This window comes from Gopherus evgoodei, chromosome 2, assembly GCF_007399415.2.
Source record: "Gopherus evgoodei ecotype Sinaloan lineage chromosome 2, rGopEvg1_v1.p, whole genome shotgun sequence".
In the NCBI taxonomy this organism is placed as follows: Eukaryota; Metazoa; Chordata; order Testudines; family Testudinidae; genus Gopherus; species Gopherus evgoodei.
The window spans coordinates 91,506,667-91,526,459 of record NC_044323.1 but is presented as its reverse complement, the minus strand read 5'-3'; the positions used below and the strand labels follow the sequence as shown (position 1 = coordinate 91,526,459).

The 19,793-nt window shown below is 45.0% G+C and overlaps 1 protein-coding gene across 4 annotated transcripts in view; it reads right to left on the bottom strand.

Moving 5' to 3' along the window:
* Positions 1-17,104, bottom strand: part of ANLN (anillin actin binding protein) — a 56,929-nt gene extending 39,825 nt beyond the window's left edge. For 2 of the 4 annotated variants that reach the window (XM_030551358.1, XM_030551361.1), the window contains exons 1-7: positions 16,896-17,104; positions 6,847-7,000; positions 5,963-6,259; positions 4,654-4,994; positions 3,682-3,886; positions 891-1,084; positions 614-721 (exon numbers count right to left, since the gene is read on the bottom strand). In XM_030551358.1, the coding sequence (XP_030407218.1) occupies positions 614-721; positions 891-1,084; positions 3,682-3,886; positions 4,654-4,994; positions 5,963-6,259; positions 6,847-7,000; positions 16,896-16,913 (1,317 nt within the window). In that variant the 5' untranslated portion in view covers positions 16,914-17,104. Of the gene's footprint in view, positions 1-613; positions 722-890; positions 1,085-3,681; positions 3,887-4,653; positions 4,995-5,962; positions 6,260-6,846; positions 7,001-16,116; positions 16,170-16,895 lie in introns of all 4 variants that reach the window. The other 2 variants (XM_030551360.1, XM_030551359.1) reach the window with 2 other exon arrangements.
* Positions 17,105-19,793: the final 2,689 nt, after the last annotated feature.

Here is a 19,793-nt window from a genome sequence, read left to right as displayed (position 1 = left end):
TTTTGAAAGACTAGAAGATAAAAGTTACAGCTATGAGGCTCCTACTCAGATGCAATAACCCAGCAAGTCAGATTCTATGGAGAGAAGGGTGTTTTTTTTTAATAAACTATATATCCAGAAGGGCAAATTTTTAACATTGCAAAATAGCACCTAGCTTGAAGGTGAGGCAAACCTACTGTTGAGATACTATTAGAATTTAAACAATAAATGAAAGTGAAGATTGAATATTTTCCTTTAAAATATTGGCAGATATAATATACTCAAGAGCGCATACACTCAACTTTTTTAAAGTACTTGAAAGAAACAACGTAAAGATTTTGTAGCGTGTAAGAAAGTGCTAAATTCAAAGCATATCATCATAAAGTTGATAAGCTCATACTATCTTTTCCCCTTCCCTTTAAACAAACAGTTATGGTTCTTGGAGAAAAAGGAAAAGGAAAGGTACTCTAGTATTATATAAACTGTTTGGAATAAAGTCTTGTACAGGCCTATATGTGTTTGTCTCCAAGCAAAGATTAATATAGATTATTGTACATTTACATGATTATCTATGTGTTCTGGGTTCCCTGACAATTTATAGATGGACACGTCAAAATACACTGACATATATTACCATTTTAATTTCTGGATGTTTGCTTTTTGAATTTTCACCTCTCTCAGCACTCCACAGACTGCCCTTGTCAAACCGGCCACGAATACAAGCAAGTTCCTTTTCACGTTCCTAAGCATAAGAGAAATATACAAGAACATTATATATATTATATATCTTTGTGTGTGTATGTTATAAACTTTTTTGCTGTTGTTGTTTTTTAATCCCTAGGCAGTTTTAGAGCATTAAGAAACATTCCTGAAGATTATAAGTAAAACTATTAAAATTTAGCAAACCATACCTGCTTGAGCTGTTGTGCTAGACTGGCAGTGGAGGATGTTTCATTCTGTTTGAAAAGTCTTTCCTGGATTGTCTTTGTGTTTGGGGTAATAATAGGTGTTCTGTATCCAGTAGTAGTTGTAGTAGGACTTTGAGTGTTATGCTCTTGAAGGCGTTCTCCAAAACGTTCCAGAAAGGGTTTGATTCCTGATCCCCCTACAAAAAACAATGGTTTTAGCTTTGTAAGAGTCACACACTTAATTTTTAGACCATAATCATATTAGCTGCTTTCTTGTAAAGCCTTCAATGTTTTGCATACCATACTCCACTATCTTTTGAACATGTTCAGCATGTAATTGTTGCTCTTTCTCCAAACAGAAGATGAATGGACATTACAGCAGTGCAAATCAAAGTTTAGAGTGAGAGATGTCTCTCAGTGCAAAGGTCCATCAACTGATAGTTAAAATGGCTTGGTTCCTCACCTACTCTCTCCAGAACCAGATCTCACTTACAAGTCAGTACAAAGTGGCTGAGAAATAGAAGGTGGAGAAGCTGCTTGGCATTTAACAATGCTATTTTAAAGTAAGGTGAGTATAATAGCATAGATTTGTCTTCTACTCTAAGTGAGTCTTGGAAAGAGAAACTTAGTGAAGCAAAACTGTAGAGCTACCCTTTAAAAAAAAAAAAAAAAGAAATAAAGTTCAGTTTCGCCAGTCCAGCTTAGTTCTTTGTAAGGCTGATCAACTAGGCACATGAGACTGTTTGATTACTTTCAAGTAGTCTTCCCTAATCTTCTAGTGTCACATCATTAAGAGTCACTAGAAGTGCTCTCATAAAAATCCAAACATTACACACATCTTTAGAAACTGAGAAATGGATGAAAGTTTCATGCTGTAACTCCTATGTAAGATATCTAGCGAACACCTCTTTGGTTCATGTGCAGCGAGAACCTATAGGATTTAATAATTTGCAAATCACTTTAAATGTACCAAGTTGGTTAGTGTGACATAGCACAACCATATGCAGTATCTTTGGAGAGTATTGTATAATCGTCATAAAGTTAATATGTATAGTTGCAGGCCAGAGATTATGTTCTACTCACAGTGAACGGTTACTGCAGCTCATCCAAAAACTAGAAACAGTAGGGGTAATTCTTGCAGTGACTGGGACTATAAACAGCTCCAGAAAAGTACCATCCCTTGGGGTGGTTTGCATATACTGGTTCAGGACAGGCTCAAAAGACACAGGAGACAAAGAAAGAATTTGGGGTATAAAAGGCCAGCTTGAACTGATTCAATTCATTATGATCCCAACAGTCAAAGGTGCTGTAAGCCTAAACCCCTGGTCAGAAGGGAAAGGGATGTTGATCCCTACCCAGAGTGGAAACTGCTAGAGGCCTGAGAGAGCAGAGTATTCCTTCAGTAGACCATGGGGAGGGTTCAAAAACACCAAAATTGTGACACCTGGTTTTAAAGGGATTGAAATATTCTTTATGTATAAAGAAGTTAGTTCAGAACTTAAAATGGTTTCAGTGAGAGATACCAAAACTATGTTCAGAGAAAGATGGGAATATGGAAGTTATATTTATAGAAGTACTTGTTAAGATATAGATATTCAGGCCTGTGTGCAAAGGCCTATACTTTAAGAATTTAGGTGTATTCTTATCACTTAGCTAGTTATTGAGGTATTTAAAAAAAAAAAAAAAAAATCAAAAATCACTGTCCGTCTCTGTAATGGCCTTCTTTTACTTGGATAGGCTAAGGCCTTCAGCTAAGATGTAGTTAGGCAGCCATAAACTGGGAAGTATATGGTCACATCCTCACATTCCAAACTAGTCACATTGAAATAAGGTGCTATTAGGAATACAATCCTGTCCTGATATTCCTATCACGTCCAGAGAAAGGGAAGAGCCTAGAAGACGTAAAAGGAAACTTAGTTTAATAGCATCCTGTCTAGCAAGAATTCACTTATCAATAGACACAGCTGGAAAACCCTTATGTCTGTATAGATGTAGTTATGAAATCCTCACTTCTGTATTGTTTTGTATGTTTATTTGCATGGGCTCTGTCTGGTTCTGTAATTGTTTCTGTCTGCTGTATAATTAATTTTGTTGGGTGTAAACCAATGAAGGTGGTGGAATATAATTGGTTAAATAACCATGTTACAATATGTTAGGATTGGTTAGTTAAATTTCAGTAAAATGATTGGTTAAGGAATAGCTAAGCAAAACTCAGGTTTTACTATATAGTCTGCAGTCAATCAGGAAGGGGGAGTGGGAGGGAAATGGGACAGGGACTGGGGATGGGGGGAATTAAAATCATGTCTTGTTAAAAGGGGAAAATAGGAACAGGGGATGGGAACAGGAACAGGGACACAGGCAAGGCTCTGTGGTGTCAGAGCTGGGAAGGGGGACACTAAGGAAGGAAACTGGAATCATGCTTGCTGGAAGTTCACCCCAATAAACATTGAATTGTTTGTGCCTTTGGCCTTCGGGTATTGTTGCTCTCTGTTCATGCAAGAAGGACCAGGGAAGTAAGACGGTGAAGGAATAAGCCCCCTAACAGTTCTCTTAAATTATTACTAGGATGCTTGATTAGAATTCTATTAGTAAAAATTTACAAGAAATTCAAAATATGAACAGCTAACCATTACATGGTATAGACCAGCATTAGCTAAAAAGGTAGTTTTAGACCTCAAGGAAAAAAGATTAGTACAGTTTGTTCGAAACATTTACAATAAGTTAAATTTAAAACTGAAGGTAATGGTTAAAAAGCAACTATATCACTCACTGCTTTAAAAAATAGGTCACTTACCTGGTGTTGTAGGCTTATCCTTATGTTCAAGTTGCACATGTGTTCTTTTGATTGGCTCTTCTTTGGACTGAACTGGCTGGGCTAAGATTGGCTTAAGTTCCTCTGTTTTCTGGGGGCTGCAGAGCTTCTTTAATAGTTGTGGTACCTCAGGTTCCTTCGGACTGGGACTGGTTACTCTAGAGGATTTTGCTAAGTAATTTGGTCCCTAAAGAGAAAAATAAATATACATTTGGCGATGATCTTAATTAAATGGGAAGACCACACATTCTTCACTCACCCAGAAAAAGCTAGATGAAGAAATGTGGCACATAGCACTGTTTGAAATCTGAACACTCTTATTTCCCAAGAGAACAACAGAAAAGGCAAAACAATTACACGATGCCCTTAAATCCAATATATAAGTTTTTCCATATTGGATTACATAATTTGCCACCTGTTAGACTAATATTAAAGAATATGTGTATCCTTAATTCTAAATTCAGTGGAACACTGCAAGTTCATGAATGGGATAATTTTCATAACAGATGCTACTACTTTCAGATGTCTGACTTGAATTTTATAAAAATGTTTACATTTACAGTTGAGACTTGCAATCAACCACATGAACAATTGATTTCTAAAAGCCAGACCCTCATAATTCCTGCCTGCTAATTTACTCAGGGAGCGTGCCACTCTTATAAATCCCTATTGATGACTAAAAAGGAGTGCAATTCACATACATTCAGAAGCCATTGCTCCCTTCTCTTGCTCATATGGTCCATCTTAATTTTTGCAATGAAAAGAGCTTATGATAACCTTTTAAGTGTCAGATCAACGGTATTAAGATTGAAATAATAAACAAGAAATAATTAAGGTTATTCATTTTAAAATGGTCATGATCATTTGTCACTAACATTCAGATTAGACATGTAAGGGTAACATCCATCCCACAAAAAAAAGACATCAGGTTAGTTGTTAAATTTGATCACTCACCAATATCTTAGAGGTTGCTGATTTATTTACAGATACCTCAACAGCCCTTTGAGAACAGGATGCAGCTTCCTGCTTTACACTGCCGCTATTGATTCGAGCAGATGCTTCACTTGTAGTGGACAATTTGGATAAACAAGTAGTGCCAGGCTGTTCTTGTGTATTGTTTCGCTTTGCAGATGGATGACTTAGATCATTTTCCCAGGAACCAATTGTAGCAGCAAGGTTAGCTAAACGGCCTTTTCTCCCAACTGGGGTATCACTTGCGAGAGATGGCTGTTTGGGTGGGGAAACAGCCTGTTCTTTTGACAGGAGTGGAGGTAGGGGAGAACTTTCAGATGGATCTGAAAATTAAGACAAGTAGTTAAGAGCTGCACGCACTTTTTGAAAGAAGACACTAGAAAGAGTCCACCTTTTGTCAAAATAAAGTTCTTATGCAACTCAATTACAATTGTTAGGTTATTTTGCAAAGACAATGGCAGATTATTTCCAGGGCCGCCCAGGACTCCAGGAGCCTGGGGTCTTTGGCAGCGAGGGGCCCCCGCTTCAGCGGCGGGGGGTCCTTCCACTCCGAGACCTGCCACTGAAGTGCCCCGAAGACCTGCAGTGGGGCCCCCCCACTGCTGAATTACCGCCGAAGCGGGACCCGCCACCAAAGTGCAGCCGGGTCTTTGGTGGTAATTCGGTGGTGGGGCGCCCCTACCGCGGGTCTTCGGGGCACTTCGGCGGTGGGTCCCGGAATGGAAGGGCCCCTCGCCGCCGAATTATTGCCAAAGACCCGGCTGCACTTCGGTGGCGGGTCCTGCTTCGGCGGTAATTCGGTGGCGGGAGGGATCCTTCAGCCTCGGAGCGGAAGGACTCCCCACCAGTGAAGACGAGCAGCAGCAGAAGCAGCTCCGGGGGCCCAGGCTCCACGAGAGTTTTCTGGGGCCCCCGGAGAGAGCGAAGGGCCCTGCTCCAGGGGCCCCAAAGAACTCTCGTGCCCCACTTGCCCCCCCCCCGGGCAACCCTGATTATTTCACTAGAACCCAAGAAATGTTAAATTTCTAAAAACTGATTACACCACGTTAACAATGATGTAAAAATCAGACAGGGTTTGGTAGAGTGTACAGATGTATTCTCAATGACTTCCCATTTTTTGGGGCACCCATTTCTTTTCCCACAGTATTCATATTACAAAAAAAAATAAAAAGTCAGAAATTTAAAGAAATCTTGTATAAGGAACAGTCACTGAGAAAAAAAGTTCTCTAGCGCTTACTTACACCATCACGACAAATGGTTTAATTTTTAAATTATATGAAGTGGGACATACCATTATCATCCCAGCAACGTCGCTGTTGTGCCAGTTTCTGCATACGTGTTTTGACTGTAAGGGCTACAGGTACCTCAGATTTCAAGTTCTGCTCTTCCTTCTCAACAAGCAGTGGAACAGGCTGAACTGAGGGAGCCCTGTTTTTTGTAGTTGCTTGTGGCTGTTCAGCCATCTCAGTAGGAAGATGTTTCATGGACGTTGAATTAACTGGCTGTCTATTCTCTGAACTAGAAACGGGAACCTCCATGCTGTCAGGACAGAGCCTTTTTGATGGGGACGGCTTTGTACTAGGTTTCACTGTAAAAGTTAAAAGTATTTGAACCAGTCAGTTATCAGCCATCATCTCCACAGCCTGCAGTTAAAAGCACTGAAATACTCCATCTTTCCAAAACAGCATTTCAATTTTTAAGCCCTCCCCTATGTCTTATGTAAGTGTTCCTTTAAGGGGAGGAAAAAAAAAAAAAAGAAAGAAAGGCGGGGGAAGAATAGCTCCCCAGTCTTTATGTCCATCATCAAATCTTGATTGTCCCTTTAAACTCTGCATTCCCAAAATGTGTTTCAGTATTACTAACTAAGGAGAGTGACTTTCATAATAGTTTAAACAAATCACTGCTAAGTGGGCACTACATTTAGTCATCTGCAAGACATTTGCTACCAGTTTAGAGGCTAGTAACATTTTGGACCTAATTAAAAAGGCAGGCAACAGCATCCCTTACTGCTGAGTTTAGAAAGAAGAGGGTTAAACTTTGGTGCTAAAAAGTAGCATTTTTTTAGTCAAAGTAGTATGTGTCAAAAGAAGTAAATGGGCATTTTCACATAGAAACAGTGAGCCATATGATTTTTCAAGAGGTTTTTTATTTCTGTACTAGGCCTATGCAAGATACCTTCTTCACTGGGCAAAGGTGACTGGTTACTAGTTTCTGACAAAGGTTCTCTAGTTCTCTTTGTCTGCATCGTGGGCCTCATTCCTGCTGTGGGTCGTTCAGCCATTTTCTTCTGCAAGTTCTCTCGCCTGGCACGGGTTCGTTCAAGAAGTTTCTAAATATTTAGAAAGGCAGATTGTTACATACTTCAGTATTCTAGTGGAAACACATTTTACTAATAAAGTATAAATTACTGAAACACTGAATTTTTACAGTAAGTTCTCAGTTACATGTTTCTAATGTCCTATGCCAGAGGCCCCCAAACTGTCAGGTGTGCCCCGCAAGGGGGCACAGAGGAACGTTCAGGGAGTGCAGCGGGACCCCATGGAAGATGCGGAGAGAGCACCACCCAGCCCCACTGCGCTCGCAGCTCTGCTCTGGCCACGGCCACAGCCACAGCTCCCAACACCGCCCCCAGCCTCAGCCCCTGACTGCGGCCTGGCCATGGCTCCACAATCAGCCCCGGCCCTGCCCCCAGCCTCAATCCCTGGCCACAGCTCCAGTTCTGGCCCCAGACTCACCCCTATCTATGGCCACAGCCCCCTTACGCCCGGCCACAGAATCTCCCCAGGATCCACAGACAGGTGTGAGGAGGAGATATGGACAGGAGTATGAAGAGGTGTGATGCTGAAAAGATTGGGGACCGCTGTCCTACACAAAAAAGATTCCCACTATGGAAACAAAAGACTGTACATCTTTCAGCTGTTGTAAGCTTACTAATTACACTATCCTTCTAAATAAAGAAATTCATAAGTAATGACAGTGACAAATAGTGAATTAGTGACAACTGACTTCTAAACTGCCAGGTGACAGTAGCATTTCTAAAAACAGTCAACTTTTTGGTTAGTTTGGGGTTTTTTAAACCAAGTTGCCAAAATTGGTGTACATGCCAGCTACATTGCAGATGTGCATTCTCTACAGCAGGGGTTGGCAACCTCTGGCACACAGCTCGCCAGGGTAAGCACTCTGGCAGGCTGGACCAGTTTATCTGCCGCGTTCGCAGTTTTAGCTGATCGCGGCTCCCACTGGCCGCGGTTTGCAGTCCCAGGCCAATGGGGGAGGCGGAAAGTGGCATGGGGGAGGGATGTGCTGGCTGCGGCTTCCCCCATTGGCCTGGGACTGCAAATCGCGGCCAGTGGGAGCAACAATCGGCCAAAACTGCCGATGCGGTAGATAAACAAACTGGTCCAGCCCGCCAGGGTGCTTACCTTGGTGAGCTGTGTGCCAGAGGTTGCCGACCCCTGCTCTACAGCAACCCTTCTAGCTGACTGAGGTGCACCATTAACAGGTTCTGAAGTGAGTATGGCCAAAGGGATGTAGGGATTAGAGGGATGAAAGAAGAGCATTTTGAAGATGTCATGGATGCAGAGGATGTCATTAAAAAGAAATCTGTACTTCCATGCTTAGATGGCAAAAAACAAAAAACCACACCATCACAATATTTATCTTTATACTGACATAAGTATTCCATTTAAAAGAAGAAAGATTTAAACAAAGATATATCAGTTACATCCCCAAATATATGGGATATTTCTTCTGATCCACTGATCTAATTGTTATAGTTCACATGCCATTTTGGGCGTACTGACCTACTCCATTACGTATAAATCACTTCAATGAAAAAAGTGTTTCTCAAACTATTGTACTGGTGACCCCTTTCACATAGCAAGCCTCTGAAAGCGACCACCCTTATAAATTAAAAAACACTTGTTTATATATTTAACACCATTGTAAATGCTGAAGGCAAAGCGGGGTTTGGGATGGAGGTTGACAGCTTGCAACCCCCAGTTTGAGAACCCCTGGTTTAGAAGTTGTAACAAGTGATATTTGGAGTTACTCTGTCTTCAAGTACTACTTAAGCAATAGCTAATACAAATACTTTAAGGAATACAGTACTGCTTGATTTAATCAATTTTTAAATGTGACAAACTCCTTTGCGCTAACTTAAGCACTTTGAGATTAAAAAAAAAGTCAGTTAAGAAAGTTCTAGTTCACTTTGAAAAGGCAGCACTTTGTGCTATCACCACAACACAGCGCTAAGCAGTTAAATTCTGTGAGCTGTGTAACCCATTATCCTCCCTGAGTCACAGCAGTCAAATATAAATTTCAGACTTTAACTGTCTAAAACACATCAGATTCTTAGACAAAGTTTCATCTGCTCAATGTGCAGCAGCAGTCAAAAGAGCTAGAAGAATGTTAGGAACTATTAGGAAAGAGACTGATAATAAGATAGAAAATATCATAATGCCGTTATATAAATGCATGATATGCCCACACTTTGAATACTGCGTACAGTTCTGATCGCCCTCAACTTAACAACAAAAGTGATTAGTGGTATGGAACATCTTCCATATGAGGAGAGTAAAAAGACTGGGATTTTTCATCTTGGGGGAGGAAAAAAAAAAAAGAGAGAGAGAGAGAGAGAGACAATTAAGGGGGGGTTAATAGAGATTCATAAAAATCAATAATAATGTTGAGAAAGTGAATAAGGAAGTGTTATTTACCCCTCCATGTAATACAAGAACCAGGGTTCACACCCAGTGAAATTAATAAGCAGCAGGTTTAAAAACAAACAAAATGAAGTACTTCTTCACTCAATGCATAGTCAACAGGGGGAATTTGATTTAAATAGTGATTTAAATCACTAGTCAGGAAGACGCGATTTAATCATGGATTGCTAAATAAAAGTGCATTCTTGTTGATTGTTATAACCTTAATACATATTCTTCACAACTCAGAGATAGAGACGACCCAAACTGGGTCTCTTTTAGGGCCTGCTGCCATTAAAGGTTTTCCTCTCTAGTTTGAGAATGGTATGGTAGATCTCAAATCAATGAAGGCTACACTCAGACCATGGCTACACTGGCGCTTTACAGCGCTGCAACTTTCTCACTCAGGGGTGTGAAAAAAACACTCCCCTGAGCGCTGCAAGATACAGCGCTGTAAAGCGTCATGACGATGTGGTTTACGTGTAGCGCTGGGAGAGCTCTCTCCCAGCGCTGGCACTGCGACTACACTCACACTTCAAAGCGCTCCTGCGGCAGCGCTTTGAAGTTTCAAGTGTAGCCATACCCTCAGAAAGACTTCTGGAATATGCTGCTCAAACAGTTTCACTTTTGTTTCTACTGCCTGTCCCTCCCTTCTCACATTTACCTCCAGACTTCTTCTCCTTGTCCAGATCTATTCCACCCCCAACAATCTTCTATACTTTGAATTTTCTGAAACTCTGCACTTTTAGAGAGGTAAATGATTGACTCTGTGTACACAAATTTGCAGAGGAACAATAGGGTTGAGGTCTGTTATTTCTCACCTCTATATATTTATTTAAAAACATTTTTGCTGTTAACAAGCATGTTATCTTTGGAGACACAAATCCACAGTTTGAGAACTGCAAACTAAGCATCTCTGGGTATGTCTACATCTACAATTTTGCAGCGCTGGTTGTTACAGCTGTATTAGTACAGCTGTATAGGGCCAGCGCTGCAGAGTGGTCACACTTACAGCAACCAGCGCTGCAAGTGGTGTTAGATGTGGCCACACTGCAGCGCTGTTGGGCGGCTTCAAGGGGGGTTAGGGGAACGCAAGAGCAAACCGCAGGGAAGCAGGTCTCCTTCTCCGCGGTTTGCTCCAGTGTTCCCCGAACACCCCCCCCCAGCAGGTCTCCTTCCCCGCGGTTTGTTCTCGCGTTCCCCGAACCCCCGTGCAAGCAGGTCTCCTTCCCAGCGGTTTGCTCCGGTGTTTTTTGAACCCCCGTGCAAGCAGATCTCCTTCCCCGCGGTGTGCTGTCGCGTTCCCCGAACCCCCCCACAAACCGCGGGGAAGGAGACCTGCTTGATTACCAGAGAGGCTTCCTCTGGTATGCTGGGATACCTGTTTATTCCACGGAGGTCAAGAAAAACGCTGGTGAGTGTTTACACCTGATGACCAGCGCTGGATCACCAGCGCTGGATCCTCTACACCCGAGTTTCAACGGGTGTATGGCCAGCGCTGCAAACAGGGAGTTGCAGCGCTGGTGATGCCTTGCAGATGTGTACACCTCCTAAGTTGCAGCGCTATAACTCCCTCACCAGCGCTGCAACTTTGTGGTGTAGACAAGGCCTCTGATGGTATCTTCTAGACTCAGCACTAAGTCCCATTGGGTAGATAGAAAGATTAACCTAAATAATCTATACAGAAGCCCCTGGAACCTCATAAGATTGGTTCCCTAATCCATGAACTATTGGAACTCAGTTACAAAACTTTTCTTAAACATTACATAAATATATTGTCTCATACTTGGAATTAGAATGTATAATCCCTATTCTATGAGGAACTATCTTTGAGCTACAATATAGCTTAATTAAAACTATCTTTAGACAGGTTTTTTCCTCAAAAAAGCATTTTGTAAAAAAAAATAAAAAAAATAAAAAAAATCCTATTTAAATCAAAAAATTTCAATTTAAAATTAAAAAATCCATTTCTTTTTAAATCATTGATTTTTATCCACCCTGATAATCAACCTGAAACTTGTTGCCAGGGCACGTTGTGAAGGCCAAAAGTATAATTAGCAAAGAATCCTGTGGCACCTTGTAGACTAACAGATGTTTTGGAGCATGAGCTTTCGTGAGTGAATACTCACTTCGTCAGATGCATGTAGTGGAAATTTCCAGGGGCAGGTATATATATGCAAGCAAGCTAGAAATAATGAGGTTAGTTCAATCAGGAAGGATGAGGCCCTGTTCTAGCAGTTGAGGTGTGAAAACCAAGGGAGGAGAAACTGGTTCTGTAGTTGGCAAGCCATTCACAGTCTTCGTTTAATCATGAGCTGATGGTGTCAAATTTGCAGATGAACTGAAGCTCAGCAGTTTCTCTTTGAAGTCTGGTCCTGAAGTTTTTTTGCTGCAGGATGGCCACCTTAAGGTCTGCTATAGTGTGGCCAAGGAGGTTGAAGTATTCTCCTAAAGGTTTTGTATATTGCCATTCCGAATATCTGATTTGTGTCCATTTATCCTTTTCCGTAGAGACTGTCCAGTTTGGCCGATGTACATACCAGAGGGGCATTGCTGGCATATGATGGTGTATATTACATTGGTGGATGTGCAGGTGAATGAACCGGTGATGGCGTGGCTGATCTGGTTAGGTTCTGTGATGGTGTCGCTGGTGTAAATAAGTGGGCAGAGCTGACTTGGTGGAGATTTTGTAGGTGTTGATCTCTGTCTGAGGAGTTAGAGCAGATGCGGTTGTACCTCAGTGCTTGGCTGTAGACAGTGGATCGTGTGATGTGCCCGGGACGGAACCTGGAGGCATGAAGGTAGGCATAGCGGTCGGTTTACAGCCAAGCACTGAGGTACAACCGCATCTGCATTAACCCCTCAGACAGAGACCAACACCTACAAAATCTCCACCAAGCATTCTCAAAACTACAATACCCGCACGAGGAAATAAGGAAACAGATCAACAGAGCCAGACATGTACCCAGAAACCTCCTACTGCAAAACAAACCCAAGAAAGAAATCAACAGGACTCCACTGGCCATCACATACAGTCCCCAGCTAAAACCCCTCCAACGCATCATCAGGGATCTACAACCCATCCTGGACAATGATCCCACACTTTCACAAGCCTTGGGTGGCAGGCCAGTCTTCGCCCACAGACAACCTGCCAATCTGAAACATATTCTCACCAGTAACTGCACACTGCACCATAGTAACTCTAGCTCAGGAACCAAGCCATGCAACAAACCTCGATGCCAACTCTGCCCACATATCTACACCAGCAACACCATCACAGGACCTAACCAGGTCGCTCCAAAATGTCTGTTAGTCTATAAGTTGCCACAGGATTCTTTGCTGCTTTTACAGATCCAGACTAACACGGCTACCCCTCTGATAAAAGTATAATTGGGGTCAAAAGAAAAATTAGATAAGTTTATGGCAGATATGTCCATCGACGACCATTAGCTAAGATGGTCAGGGATGCAATGCCATGCTTAGGGTATCCCCAAGCCTCTGACTGCCAGACTGGGTGAGAGGGGATGGAACACTTGATAACTGCCCTGTTTTCTGTTCGTTCCCTTTGAAGCACCTGGCACAGGCCAATGTCAGAGGACAGGATACTGGGCTATATGAACCACTGGTTTGACCCCGTATGGCCATTCTTATGTTCTTGTTGTATGACTAATGGAATGTCAATCTCAGCAGTTCTGTGCGAAAGCAAAACGCTGACTCTAAATTTCTGTAACTAACAAGGGAGGACTCTGGAAAACTACATGAAGCCAGGAGTGCCTGTGCTGACAAACTGCATGTCAGTTTTGGACTCCTCCCTGTTCCCTTGCGCTACCCCACTTCCCCCACAAAAAAGTGAAGTGCACAAGGAACCATGCATGTGTGAGAAAGTTTTCAGATGCAGAGACTAAGTAATAAATATGCAGCAAAGGAATAGTTAAATAGCACGTGTACAGTGGGACACGCAGAGTTATTCAAATACACATCCACATTCCATTCTGTTCCGTTAGCCCAGTTTGAGTGAAGTTTCAGTTGCTGCAGCTAGGATGTCATTTTAAAGGAATGTGCAGCCCCATTGTTGAACTCAAACTTTTACTGGTTTACAGCATGCTCAAGTTTTCCAAGTAATAGTCATAACTCAAATTCTGCTCTTACACACTTGATGAATAAGCCACACTTTGAAGTGTCTGTTAGAATGAGGGCTTGTCTACATCAGAAAGTTGCAGCGCTGGTGAGGGAGTTACAGCGCTGCAACTTTGAAGGTGTACACATCTGCAGGGCATCACCAGCGCTGCAACTCCATTTGCAGCGCTGGCCGTACTCCCGTTTTGTCTCGGGTGTAGAGGATCCAGCGCTGGTGATCCAATGTAGACACTTACCAGCGCTTTTCTTGACCTCCGTGGAAGGAGGAAGCCTCTGGTAATCAAGCTGGTCTCCTTCCCCGGCTTGCTCTCTCGTTCCCGGAACCCCGAGCAAGCAGGTCTCCTTCCCTGCGGTTTGCAGGGTGGTTCGGGGAACGTGAGAGCAAACCGCGGCGAAGCTGGTCTCCTTTCCCGGTTTGCTCTCTCGTTCCCGGAACCCCGAGCAAGCAGGTCTCCTTCCCTGTGGTTTGCAGGGTGGTTCGGGGAACGCGAGAGCAAACCGCGGCGAAGCTGGTCTCCTTTCCCGGTTTGCTCTCTCGTTCCCCGAACCCCCGAGCAAGCAGGTCTCCTTCCCTGCGGTTTGCAGGGTGGTTCGGGGAACGCGAGAGCAAACCGCGGCGAAGCTGGTCTCCTTTCCCGGTTTGCTCTCGCGTTCCCCGAACCCCCCTTGAAGCCGCCCAACAGCGCTGCAGTGTGGCCACATCTAACACCACTTGCAGCGCTGGTTGCTGTAAGTGTGGCCACTCTGCAGCGCTGGCCCTATGCAGCTGTACTAATACAGCTGTAACAACCAGCGCTGCAAAATTTTAGATGTAGACATGGCCTCAGTTTTGAAGCCCACTGGCATTTGAGGAGCGCAGGGGAAGAGAAGGAGGGGGGAGGGAAAGAAGATAGTCTTACCGTGTTGTGTAAGGGTTTTGCCAAGGGCTATAAGTTTAATTAGAATGTTTGCAGTTTTTAGTACTTGCTATAAAAACATACTTCCTAAATATATAACAAACTAAATGTGTACATAGTCCATGCATGATCTATTATCGTATCTTAAAGGTGCATACAAGTGTAGGGCTCCAAGTCATCTCATTTCTCACCTACACAGCTAACATCGTTAAGAGCATGTCTACATTTAGAGTACTGCACAGGCGTAACTGTGCCACTGTAGCACTTCAATGAAGACACTCTAAGCCCATGGGACAGAGGTGATAGCTATGTCAGGAGGAGCAGCTCTCCTGCCAACATTGCACTATCTATACAGGGGGATTGGTTGGCATAACCGTGTCGCTCAGGGGTGTGGATTTTTCACACCCTTGAGTGACGTACTTATATTGATATAGGTCTGTAGTGTAGATGAGACATAGTGATAAATTGTTAGCTGACATTCAGAAGTCAAGATTGTATTAGTTTTTGTATCTTAAGGCTACACTGCACTTTCATCAGTAAAAAGCTTTTGTCGGTCAGGAGTGTAGGGGAAAAAAACAAAAACAAAAACACACCCTGGCCAACCAAAGTTTTACCGATGGAAAGCGCCAGTGTGGACAACAATTTGTCAGTGGGAGACACTCTCCAGCCAACAAACCTACCCTCACTGGGGGTGATTTTATTTTGTCAGCAGGAGAGTTGTCTCCTGCCAACAAAGAGCAGCTACACTGAGTATCTTACAGTAGCACAGCTGTGCTGTTGTAAGGTACACTGTAGACATAGCCTATGGCTTATCAAGAGATATATTATTATACAACTAATATAACTAAAATAGTAAACAGATGGTGCTTGGTATTTAATTTTAGTTCAAGGAAAGTTGTGTTAGGCTTGACGGCTGACCAATACTAGCATATCATACTCCTTTCCAGAAATAATGGAATCAGTTCCTCCAAAAAGTTGTTACTGGAAGGACGCTTCTCTTTTGAAGCCCTGGAGAGATACCCGTTAGTATTGTGAAATATTTGACTAAAGTTTACTCTAAGGAACAACCTAACAGCTCCAGCTTGTACTTCTCAAAATTCAATTATGAACAAGATTGTGTGCATATTGGAATACTTCCCAGCATGCAAAACAATTTTAAACTCAGTTCACTAGTTTGGACTTGAAAAGGAATTTAAGACAAGTCTCATCAGGTCACTCACTACCAATTAAGGAAGCAACGTTAAGTTGTTTATATATAACAAGCGTTACATACATAGAGACTAGATGGACTCAGTTTTAACATAAACTAAAGGCAGAACTATTGTTTCTGTTCCAATTTAATTAAACGAGTGCTACTTCTTTGTGCAGGCTCTCTTCAATCATTTAAATTGAATCTCTGTAAAACATTCAGATACTCTTCAACCAGTTTAAGAGTGTTGGGGGGGTGTGTGATAATTTAACTAAAAGCAATATAGAATTCGTTTTTAAACTTCAGTTACATCAGTACACAAACTGTTTAGACCAGTTTCAGCTAAGATTTCAAATTTTATCATAGAAAATCTGATAATCTGCATTCAATTTGAATTTATATATAATTGATAAGAGTGTCAAAGGTTTGGGGTTAAAAAAGGGTAAATTGGACTTCTTGAGGCCATTAGTGTTCAGTACAACATATTAACAACCCATACAAGTCAGCTCCACATTGGTACCTCAGTGTCATCTCTTTGGAGTTAGGAGAACAATTCTTCACATGCTTTATTTTCTGTAAGTAGCAAGTTTAGATCAATTGTAGCCACCTCACTCAGTTCACCTTGACTTTACATTTTGTATTTAGAAGCCACACGTCACCTAAAGAGCAGCCACGTCTAACAATCATCTTAGAAGCAGCAGCCGCCTTGACCACATGATAAAGTCAGGAAAAGGAGACGCTCCACAAGGGTGGCTACATCTGCTAGAGGCGCTACGCGGGGGCGCCCTGCCCGATTGCCTCTAGTCTCTCCCGTGCTCCAAGCGAGAAGCCCGTCGCACCCCCCTGCACACGGGACACGGCAGCGCCGCTGAGACAGCCACGTTTTTACGGGCTGTGTAACGCGAACCGCCAGGCAGCCAACCGCGCAAGAAATGACACTTCAGCAGCAGGGGCGGAACCTTATTGTGCTTCGCCGGCTTTGGAGCTGGAACTGGAGCGGGGTTGGGGTCTCATCTTCCACCAGGCGCCCCCCCATCCCCAGACACTGCCAGGGCCACCCCCCAACAGGGCACCTCGCAGCCCAGGAGCCTGTTGAAAGAGCAACGGTTTGGGCTGGGGCCGGGGGCAGAATCGATTCACACCGAGCTCGCGTACAGCAGCGACCCCCTCCGCCCCGATCCCCCTCCCTGCCCGAGACCCCCCGGGGTCCGACATCCCAGCGCCCCGATCCCCCACCCCACGGAGGCCGTTCCAACCCCGGTCGTTTGCTTGCTGTGGGGGAGGGGACCGGCCGCTCACCTCGGTGAAGGGGTCCATTGCTGCTACTGCCCGGCGCCCCCTACTCCGTCCCTTCTCGCGCTGCTCCAGGAGTGGCTAAACCACCACCCCAAACCGCTCTTTGGATTTTGAATTTCAGCGCCCGCCTCCACTGCGCACGCGCCAGATGAGACAATTCCACCCTCAGGCCCGCCTGCGCGGTCACGTGATAGCCGGGGTCGGGCAGGGAAGGGAACCAACCACCCCAACTCCCTCTTGCGCATGTGCATTCAGAAGTCTCAGCGCAACCTAATCCACCCATTGAATGTGAATACTTGTTGCTTGGAGGGGGAAAAGGGGCGGGATAAAAGCTGTGACTGATATGGGCACTGGCCGTTCGGCGGGCAATGAGCGCGCCCATTGGCTGTAGGGGCAAAGGGGGGGAGGGTTGCCAACTGTCTAATCATACAAACCCACTTGCCCCGCCCCTTCCCCGAGGCCCTGCCACACTCACTCCATGCACCCCTCCCTCGCTCGCCCTCCCTCACTGTCTTTCAACGGGCTAGGGCAGGAGGTTGCAGTGCGGGGGTGGGCTCTGGGCTGGGGCCAAGGGGTTTGGCGTATGGGAGGGGCTCCAGGCTGAGCCTGGGGCAGGGAGTTGGGGTGCAGGAAGAGGTGCAAGGCGCAAGCTCTTGGAGGGAGTTTATGTGCTGAGGGGGCTTAGGGCTGGAGTGCAGGGAGGGTGAGGGGTGCAGGTTCTGGGAAGGAGTTTGAGTGCAGGAGTGGGTTGTGGGCTGGGGTACAGATTGGGATGCAGGGTGTAGGCTGCAGCCGGGAGGTGCTTTGGGCAGCTCCTGGTTGGTGGCACAGCAGGGCTCAGACAGGCTCCCTGCCTGCCCTGGCCCTGCGCTGCTTGCAGAAGCAGTTGACACATCCCTGCTGCCCCTGGAACCGGGGAGGAGATGGGAAGGGGGCTCTGAGCGCTGCCTCTGCCTGCAGGCACCGCCCCCACACAGGACCGGCGCTAGGGGTTTTAGAGCCCTAGGCGCACAGCAATTTCACCGTCCTGCAGCTCTGGTGGAGCTGCTGCAGTCGTGCCTGTGGAGCCGCATGAGCAGCTGACTGTGCGCAGGCACCACTGCGGCAGCTCCACTAGAGCCACAGACCAGCGGACCCTCCGCAGGCACAACTGCGGTAGGTCCACTGGAGCCGCCTGCCGCCCTCTCCGGCAAAATGCCACCCACCAATAATCCTGGCGCCCTAGGTAATTGCCTACGCCGCCTAAATGCAAGCGCCGACCCTGCCCCCACAGGAACACACTTCCTGGCCAATGGGAGCTGCGAAGTCAGCGCTCAGGACACAAGCAGCGCATGGAGATCTCTCAGGGGCCAGAGATACGTGCTGGCCACTTCCAGGAGCGGCATGGGGCAAGGGCAGCAGGAAGCCTGCCTTAGCCCCGCTGCGCCACCAGACTTTTAGCAGCCCAACCTAGCTCAGATTGGCTTCCCTAACCTCCAGGAGATAGAGCCTAATTCCAGGAGACTCCTGGCGAAACCGGGAGGGTTGGCAACCCAAGCCCTAACTATGCCCTTCCCCCGTCCTGTCTAGTGGTGCGGCTCACAGCAGTGTTCTGCAGAACAAAGCACAGTAGCTTGACATTACCACCCTGATAGGTTGCATGGACTCTTCCCTCTCAGAGCAATTTTTTCAGGCTCTCTGCAGCCTCAGGCTGCTAGTGCTGCTGTGCTTACACGCACTTCATGTTTTCAAACTTTTCTTCACACCCACAAGAGCTATTACTACACTACAAAAGCTGAGATTTTGAAATACGCAGACAATAATGCTCAGGCTTTATTCCAGCTCTGCTGCCATCTTTCCCCAAAGTCACGCACAGCATTTCCTTGTTGTACTGAAATGGGAAGTCCTTTGTCACGTCAGCTGGCATGTATGGAGATGTCTTTTGTACTGTGCTATAGTTGGAGTAGAAAGTGGCGCTCTGTGCCATCTCCTCTCTTTGTCACATTGTTCCTCTCTAGATGTACCCCATCCCATGCTATGTTTCTCGCAGCAGCCTCCTCTAGGTTATGGTCACTAATTTTGTATTTGATGAGAATCTGCCTTAGGCTGGCACATTTCACTGTGCTGAGCTACTCAAATAGCCTGTAAGCTTGGTGCTGAGATCTGTAAGAGTTTTGCTTATTGTTTTTGATTTCTTTTTCCAAATGAATAATATTCATTTCTGCTTCCCCACTTCTATCACTCTTTCCTACTTCCATTCCTCCACCCCACCCTTCCTTATTCTTCCAGTCCTGTCTCCCACTTCCAATCCACAATTTCTTCTCTTTCACCCTGCCCTCTTGCTATCCCTCCTCTCCCTTCTTTTCAAATTAAAATACGTTTATTGCCATGCCAAGCTATATTAGTGTCGCCTCAGAAACAGTGCAACACAACATGTAGTAGCATAAGTTAAAATTCAGTATACCAAGTAATTTCCAGGCTTTTCTGGAAAGTGCACAAGAATGGAAGATTGCCATTCATTTGGACACCTTCTAACCAGCAGTCGTACTTGGGCTGCTCTCATGTAATGGGGGTTGCAGCAGCTCTCAGTCCAGAGGATAGAATGTGCTCATAGGAGGTGGGCAGCATTGGGGCCCACCACAGAGACATATCACTTATGCTATGCTCTGTGATCACACGAGCAATCACAACTGTAAGAAGACTTCATTTACTTCTCCCAAAGAACAAGCAGGGGTGAAAGTAATTTACAGGGCTTACCGATACTGCTGGAGTCCTGAGGGGGGCGTGGCCTCATCTGGAAGAGGCGTGGCCTCTCAAGATTTAAAGGCCCTGGGGAACCAGCTGTGGCTGGGAGACTCAGAGCCTTTAAATCAACCAGGGGCTCCCAGCTGCAGAGGTGGCTAGGAGTCTGCCGGGGCTCAG